Source organism: Lactuca sativa, chromosome 4 (genome assembly GCF_002870075.4).
Source record: "Lactuca sativa cultivar Salinas chromosome 4, Lsat_Salinas_v11, whole genome shotgun sequence".
NCBI classification, from domain to species: Eukaryota; Viridiplantae; Streptophyta; class Magnoliopsida; order Asterales; family Asteraceae; genus Lactuca; species Lactuca sativa.
In genome coordinates this window covers 316,309,381-316,318,450 of record NC_056626.2, presented here as the reverse complement: position 1 = coordinate 316,318,450, position 9,070 = coordinate 316,309,381, and the positions used below count along the sequence as shown (strand labels likewise).

General features: G+C 37.0%; 1 protein-coding gene across 1 annotated transcript; it reads left to right on the top strand.

Moving 5' to 3' along the window:
* The first annotated feature begins 6,980 nt into the window (after positions 1-6,980).
* Positions 6,981-8,552, top strand: LOC111910833 (uncharacterized mitochondrial protein AtMg00810-like). Its single transcript, XM_023906647.1, has 4 exons — positions 6,981-7,094; positions 7,652-7,822; positions 7,928-8,399; positions 8,485-8,552. Exons 1-4 carry the CDS (start codon positions 6,981-6,983, stop codon positions 8,550-8,552), a joined length of 825 nt encoding a protein of 274 aa, XP_023762415.1.
* The last annotated feature ends 518 nt before the right edge of the window (positions 8,553-9,070 follow it).

Below are 9,070 nucleotides of genomic sequence, written 5' to 3'. Positions count from 1 at the left end.
TTCTGCAATACATAAATAACATTCGTTAGTGATACTAATACTTCTTGAGGGATCACATCTACTACAAGTTCCCTGGTCTTATCTTGGCCTTCCTTGGTTCGGGTACGGATCTTCTACTTTCAGTAGTACGGGCCCATACTACCTTCCACATCTATCCGTACCTTCTTCAAGGACCACCTCGACTCCACCAGATCCCTTTCACTCCTGTTGATCACTGTTATACCCATCCTAGGCTTGCCCTAGGAAAATCTCTAACTCCACCCTTCCTGGTCCTCAGCTGCTGAAGGCCTCCTTGTAATTCCAATTAGCCATTACGTGAATACCATCACATGTGATGAGGCTCAGATAATCCTTCGAGTAACAGACTCGTCCCTACCACGGTTAGACTCAAACAAGAGCTGCGCAATAGGGCCAAACCCAGCACCCTAAGATTATTTAACCCTGATCACATGTGACGTGACGTATTCACCTAATGGCTAACTCCCATCGCTCAGAGTCCCATGAAGCACAAAGCAAGCAGCATTCAGACAAAGGAAACAATCTCAAGCAACTCTGCTCTCCTAGAGAAAAACTGAACTAGCATACAGTGCTAAACTCGTACTATTAGGCATAACCTAAACAGGCTATCCTACTGTTGTCTACTCAACTCTAGCATGCAATTTTCATTCACTGAAGCACACAAAGCAGGCACGTAAGGCATCACCCCTAGATCCTTAGTCCTATTCTAGCATGCTGTTCTACTGAAACTGAGAAACATAACATAAGCTTGTATGGGTACTTTGGGGAATACTGACTTGAGCTCGGTCGATCGCGCACATCACACACTTTATTCCTTGTTAAAACTCTTTACTTAACCTTTTAGAAAACATTTTCTCTTTCAAAATCTTTTAATCCCTCGATTTGAGTTCAGACACCCTCGAAGGTGTGTCCGAATCCCTCAAACCAGGGCTCTGATACCAACTTGTAACATCCCAAAAATACGGGCCAAAAATTTCGTTTTTAATTAATCGATTTGAAAGAGCAATTGTAACCAAAACATCATACCGTCATAATATTTAATAAAACATGTCTCGTGGCCATAAACCAAACATAGAACATAACAATGTCACAGTACAAAATCCCAGAATGTCTCTTGGTGCGGAAATCGAAAGAGTGTGTGTGATGTGCCGCTACCATGCCAGCTCTTTCCCCTTGACAGAAGAGGTACTTGAAACAACAACTAAAAATCGTAAGCATAAAGCTTAGTGAGTTCCATACTGTCGGGCAATTCTGGGGTGCCCGACCTACCCGGTACGGCCATTCTGGGGTGCCGACCTACCCATGCGGCCATTTTGGGGTGCCGTCCTGCCCGTGTCAAGCCATTCTGGGGTGCTGACTACCCATGTCAAGCCGTTCTGGGGTGCTGACTACCCTTCGGTCCTAACGAACGAACCTCGGGGACTGCTCCCCTCCTACTACCTCTAACACATATACCAGATCATACTAGCATATAAACATATCATCACATACTATCAGACCTATCTGGGGTGTCTGACCTACCCTTCGGTCCTAACGACTGAACTCTACTGCTATCACATATCATGCCATCATATAACGTAACAGGTAGTAGCAAACCTAGATGATATCACAAAGACAATCATCTAACATACATCTCCTACTGGTGGGCCGGCACTGTGGCCGTAGACCCACCGCTACTGGAAGGTAACTCACCTCGAAAGTAGCTGCTGAAGTCTGCCTGCTAAGCGCCTGACTGCTGGATCAAAAATCCTCCGGCTATAAATCATAAACATAGGTTAGCCTCTCTTACACACCCTTAGGTCAGATGACTGGCCCACCCTTAGTCCAAGGTCAACTCCTTGGTCAAGGTTAACTTCCAGTTGACTGGACTCGCCGAGTCATGGCACCGACTCGCCGAGTCCTTCTTCCACTAACCTGGTCCCACTCTACAAGTCCCTTTTTCCCACTCACTGAGTCGCCCTTAACTCACTACTCGGGACAATAGGACCGGCTCGCGATCCGACTCGCCGAGTCCATGCGAGCAGACTTCCCACTCACTTTCAGATCCTCATCTGAACATCCTTAATGAGAAATTGGGGTTTCTGGGACTATCGCAACACGTTAGATTGCTAATTCTACGTGAAAACACGAAGGGGTTGGACTTCTGACACTTAAACCCTTCTTACACAGTAACAGTTCATATGAATCGCCGAGTTCGAAGAACTACTCGTCGAGTACCAAGCGATCTTCATGGGACTCGCCGAGTTGTTCTTCCAACTCGCCGAGTCTAAGGCCATCTTCATAGAACTCGTCGAGTTCCACTTTGGGACTCGCCGAGTCCTTTGACCCATTTTCCATATAAGTTGAATCAGAGACATGCAACACTTCAAAACCACAGATCCATGATCCTAGAGCATGCTTAACACGTAAAGTTGCAACCTTTACGTGCATGCATGGCCCTATAAGCTCAAAAATGCAATTCCAAGCTCTTTAAGAGGTCATGCACTCAATGGGGTCCTTAATCTCTTCAACCACATCAACTTTATGCTTCTAACACGTCCATAAGGTCTAGAATTAAAGTCCTTTCGGATCATTAAGCTCATACACATGAAGGTTGGTGTTTTAGGGCTTTGAAAACCACCAAATTAGGACAAAATGGGATCTAATGAAATAAAGATCAAGGTAGAGGCTTTACTACCTGAATGGAAGTTTCTCCCAATGTAGATTTCAGATCTACTCCCTCTCTTGCACTCTTTAATCTCTTTCTTTCTTCTTTTAAGCTCCAATTCCTTTCACCAAGCAAGAACTCACTTCACAAGCACAATAAGGGGGATTAGGGACTCTCACTACAGCTCTCTGGAAGTGTTAAGGACAAGGGGCTGAGTTAATGTGTTTAAATAGGGTGACAATACTCGGGTTAGGGTTTTTGCCGAAACAGGGCCTACTCGCCGAGTCGGGAGACTAACTCGCCGAGTCCAAGGCTCAGACCCCGCATCTCATCTCGCTCCTACTCGGCGAGTCGGTCCTTCAACTCACCGAGTCCAAGGCAAAAAATTCAAGAATTAAGAATTTTAAATTACAAGAAATACGTATCGGCAACCAGGTGCTACAGCGCCGACGTGATCCGTACATACACTCAGGAGATTTCATTTGTGATCTTGGGATATATTTATATTTGATAACTATTGTTGAACATGTGTTTTGAGAATGTTTAAAGGATAATTTTGGTTGTTTGAAAAATGAAAAAACAATTGTTTTGAAAATTTACGTCATTACACAAATGTTCATGTATATAATTTCGATGACGGCAGAAGCTCAAGAAATAGGTATTTTCATTATGATATTTTAAACCAATCATAAAAATTCTTTTAACAAATTCGAGTAGGCTCTGATACCAAGTGTTGGTTATTTTGATAACCAAAACATAAAACGCGGAAGCATAAACATCAGATCTTTAATCTCGAATCTGATTAAAAGAAAACTTAAACATGAAAGAACGATTATATACCTGATTTCATTATGATCTTCGGATCTGAAGAACTAGGGTTGGGTTTTCTAGTTTATCTTAAGAGCTCTCTCTAAAATCCCAAAGCAAACCCTAAACAAATTTACATGTATGTATTTTCGTAAATTGTAAATCTGCTTATCATCACGTATTTATATAGATGGAGATATAACTGAATGTGAGAGATATTAGGGATTTAGGAGATCTTGAGTCAATCCGGGAACTCAACCCACAAGATAAACATGGTAAGTGTATATCTTTATTTATTAATAAAATCGATCCATCAACAATTTTATATAATTTCCATAATAATATAAAATTAATGATAACATTATTTATATACATTTATTAGTGGTCCCAAAATATCCAACAAGAGTGTCATTTTCCCCAAAACAAAATAATGAAGGAAATGATTCATTGGGATACCTTCTTACTTTGCAAATCGAGCATGGAATAAAAGAATCATGAAAAATTAAAAGCTAGAAAAACTAGAAATCAAATACACTCCAAGGAAAAAAAATACTTTTGGTATGGCATAGGTGAAAAATGTATAGTATAAGAAATACCAGACACGAATATGACCAAATACATAAAAAGAAAAGAACAACTTCAAAATCATCAAGATAGGGTTTTTTTATTTTTTATTTTTTTAAATCTAAAGTGACTGAAATAATAATGAGTTTATAAAGCATATTGATAAAAAAATATCCGAGATGACAATCCAAGTGAGTTTCTTAATGACAATTTTCATACGTTCATTACTATTATGTTTTTTGGAAATGTGCTCTAATCCATCGGAGAGAGAGAGGGGGGGAGAAAGAGAGAGAGAGAGAGAGAGAGAGGGAGGAATGATCATTTTAGAACCAAAACAAACTCATAAAACAACAAACACATACATATAACCATAGGATTATTATATAAATGGTCTAGATTAAAAGGGTGCACAGTAAAATTACGTACCATTGTCCATGGAATCTCATATAGATGAGGAGAGAGAGAGAGAGAGAGAGAAATGAATGATCATTGTAGAACCAAAACAAACTCATAAAACAACAAATACATACATATAACTGTAGGATTAATATATAAATGGTCTAGATTAAAAGAGTGTACAATAAAATTGTGTATCATTGTCCATGAAATCTTATACATATGAGGGTAATTTTGATATAAAAAAAACCTTAATTTTCTAAAAATCAACCAATCTAATTTATGAAAACCTTTTTTTTTCTCTCTCTCTATCTCTAATTTAAAATCTCATATTCTCTCTGTAGTGGTGTCGATTATGATGACATATGCGTAATATGAAATGATCTAGTGAATCATACAAGAATCATGAATACAAGGAGTAAATAAATCTAGTTTAAGCTCTCATTAGATCTAGAAAGAAAATACAAAGTGGGTCTTGTATAACTCTCTTTCTAGTCTAACTCTCCAAATGAACATTACATAAATGAGTGCACTCACTTCCTATTTATAGGAATACAACTCATTACACAATACAAGAGGGTAAGCTCAAATGACATCCAATAGTGACTTTGCACCCTAACATTCTCCCCCTCAAAGTTAGGATTGGATGTCCCGGCTTCAATATCCAACGAGCTCGCGCGATCAATACCGACTCCCCCTTGAAGTAATATCGTTCTTCAAATACACAAATGAATACACGAGAAGGTTCAAATACCCACTCTTCATTCTCCTACTTTTTATCATAAAAAATGATTATAAAAGCCGTTAAGGGTGAGAAACGCCCAAGGAATAATCTTCACAAAACTCCCCCTTGATGTGCGCCAAAAATGAAACCATGAAAAAGTTGCAAAAAAACAATCACGAAAAGGTTATGAAAATTTTCCAATTTTGTGAAAATTTTCAACTTTTAGGTGAGAGTTCCAAGAATTTTCAAAATCTGGGTAAAAGCTGCCAGTTTCAGAATTTTGCAGGGACCCGTTGCGCCAAAAATAATCTAAAATGCCAAACACCTCCTAATTGTGAAAATTGGGTATAAAGCGTTAAGTTGCATTAACTGCAATGCCTGAACTGTAAATTTCTCCATTTCTCATAATTGTTTGTCCTATTTCGAAGTTGAATAGTTTCTGCCAACATTTCGAAACTGCAGGGACTAAATAAGTAACATATTCATTCTTCACATATTGTTTTCACTTCAATGTCGAATGTGGGTGAAAATTGCCAAATAATTGAAAGATCAGGGAACCGAATTGAAACTATTTGTTTTCTTCTTCACTTCGTTTCACAGTAAGGGTATGTTCGCTTTTCATCTTCAAACCTCATCAACAAAGCACAGCCCTTCGCTAACGAACAACTATCTATTCCAACCCTTCGTTTTTTAACTCAACCCTTTGTTATCGAAACACAAATGGTCATCAATAACGAATCACTCATGAGTCCTCAACAACAATTTAGAGTAGTCATTTATAATAAAAAAATCATTCCTTCGCTTTTAATCAATATCAATCGACACCGATCATAATCCTTCTCTACTGTCACTCCTTCTCTGTCAAACCATAACCCTTCGAACATGAACCCATCAACGCTCTTATTCACTTCAATTTCTCGACCTTCGATCTCATTAATCTAAAAACATCCGAAATCAAAATTTCCACCATCGACATTGGCCCTTCGTTCTCAATACTCAATCTTTGATTTCAATCAACCCAAAACATCAATATCAATCCCCAAGGCTTCAATAATTGACTCCAAAATCATTAATCAACAACCCCAATTGATTCCAATAAAACCATTCCAACCCTTCGATTTCTAATACATGTTCCAATTTCAAAGCATTCAACCATCAATTCTTCTTTTGTGTTCGTCACTTTTAATTTTGGCTCGAAGCGAAATCCAACTTGAGTTACCCATAAGGAAGCCTTCATTATCAAGTCTACCCAACACAATTTTTTGTTCGACATTGTCCCAAAACGTAACCTTCGGTCTCAACTCCACATTCACAAACCATTCTTCAAAATAAAACCTTCATTTCCAAATCTTCAATATAATCGAAATACGACCCCAACCAAAATTGAAATCTATTAGATACAGAAATGTATATTTGGTCACTTTATGTACTTATGTTATAGTTGACGGTTAATTTTGTAATTTACCATTCTAGTTAGTTGTGGTAGTTAGGTGTCTGTATATAAATGGTAGAGATGTATTCATTTTCAATCTAATGAAAATATTATTTCTCTCTCTCTCTCTCTCATAATATGGTATTTGAGAAGTTTGTTTTCATATCTTGATTGAATCTTTTCTTCTCGATCTTTGTTTTCAATCAATTTTTTTCCTCTTTTCTTCGTTGATTGTGTTGTTTCATCATGTCAACCAATTCTGGTTCTAGTTCTGGATCTATCCTATGGATGATAGAACACATCCATATTATCTTCACCATTCCGATAGTCCAGGATTTGTTCTTGTTTCACAATTGCTTACTGGTGAAAATTACAATTCATGGATTTAAGCAATGCAGATCGCTTTATCTGTTAAGAATAAGACTGGATTTATTGACGGATATCTTCCAAAGCCAAGCTCATCTGAAATTTCTAACTTCAATGCATGGATGCATAACAATAAATTGGTAATTTCTTGGATTTTAAACTCAGTTTCCAAAGAAATTTAAGCTAGTATCATGTTTACTGAAAGTGCTTTTGAAATCTGGAACGATTTGAAAGATCGTTTCCAGGAGAGTAATGGACCGATAATTTTTCAAATTTTAAGAGAATTGTTGAATCTTAGTTAGAATCAAGATTCTATTTCTACTTACTTCACAAAACTCAAAACGATTACTGATGAATTTGTCAATTTTAGACCTAATTGTACTTGCAACAAAATTCTGTGGTGCACAGAAAACATCAACATTTGCCTAATGTGGCTAGAGCATTATGTTTTCAGTCAAATTTACCTTTGAATCTATGGAGTGAATGTATTTTGACTGCTGCTTATCTCATTAATCGTCTACCTTTTAAAGTTTACACCACAATACTCCATATCAAAGATTATTTGGTAAATATTCTTCTTATTCTCAATTAAGAAGTTTTGGATGTTTGACATATGTTTCTACTTTGGCATATGTTAGCACTTTTAGTCAGCAAGAAGGAGTAGATTTTTTTTGACACATATACCCTTGTTGGTAAGTTAGTAACTATCAAGATGCTCCTTGCTATTGTTGCTGCCAAGTCATGGAACTTAGTCAAATTAGATGTCAATAATGCTTTCCTCAATGGAGATCTAAAAGAAGAAGTTTTCATGGAGATACCACCTGGTTTCAAACTTCAGAAGGACAAATACCCAAAAAATGTTTCTTTGGCATGTAAACTCAATAAATCAATATATGGTCTCAGACAAGCTTCAAGATAATGGTTTGAGAAATTTTTTTCATTCATGTTATTTTTGGGGTTTACACAATGAAAGTCGGATTATTCTTTGGTTTTCAAAGGATCAGAATCCACTTATGTTGCTCTTTTAGTATATGTGGATGATGTCTTGATTATTGGATCATCAAATACAGAAATCAATCTTCTTAAGCAGAAATTAAGTGCCAAATTCAAGTTAAAGGATTTGGGTTCTCTGGGATATTTCTTAGGATTAGAAGTGGCTAAATCCAAAGAAGGAATTTTTGTTTCACAAAGAAATTATACACTACAGCTAATTGAGGATTTGGGTTTCCTAGCAGCCAAACCTGTTTCTACTCCTATGGATCCTAGAAATAATTTGCAAAGTGATAACGGTGATCTATTCGATGATCATGCACGATATAGGAGATCATGTGGGTCGATTGCTATACTTAAATATAACACGGCCAGCCATTTCTTTTTCAGTTCAGAAATTATCTCAATTCATGTCTTCTCCAAGAATTCCTCATTATCAAGCTGCATGTCATCTGGTGATGTATTTGAAACAAAATCCTGGTCAAGGAATTTTCTTATTTGCTAAATCTAGTTTCCAATTAAGAGCTTTTTGTGATGCAGATTGGGGTAAATGTTTAGACTCAAGACGCTCCATTACTGGTTTTGCATATTTCTTGGAGATTCTCTAGTTTCATGGAAATCTAAGAAACAAGCTACTATATCTCGATCTTCAGCTGAAGCCAAGTATATAGCTATTGCTTCTACTACTTGTGAGATAATTTGGTTGAGACAATTGTTACGAGATTTTGATATTAACACTAAAGAAGCAACATTATTATTCTGTGATAATTATTCAGCCATCAAGATTGCTACCAATCCGATTTTCCATGAAAGGACCAAATATTTGGAGATAGATCTACATTTTGTTTGAGAAAGAGTTCTTAATCAAACTATTCGATTAATGCCCATTAAGTCTCAATTTCAGTTAGCAGACTTATTCACAAAACCATTACAATCTACCAAGTTCCTCCCTCTTATGTCCAAGATGTCTTTGAAGAATATATATTCTCCTCTTCCATCTTGAGGGGGGAATATTAGATATAGAAATGTATATTTGGTCACTTTATGTACTTATGTTATAGTTAAGGGTTAATTCTGTAATTTACCATTCTATTTAGTTGTGGTAGTTAGATATCTGTATATAAAT

Excerpts from the sequence above, each read along its gene's own strand:
- LOC111910833 (XM_023906647.1), top strand. The coding sequence starts at position 6,981 with ATGCAGATCGCTTTATCTGTTAAGAATAAGACTGGATTTATTGACGGA. Across the intron at positions 7,823-7,927 it reads ACCCAAAAAATGTTTCTTTG|TCGGATTATTCTTTGGTTTT; the intron begins GCATGTAAACTC and ends ACACAATGAAAG. Across the intron at positions 8,400-8,484 it reads ATCAAGCTGCATGTCATCTG|ATTGGGGTAAATGTTTAGAC; the intron begins GTGATGTATTTG and ends TTTGTGATGCAG.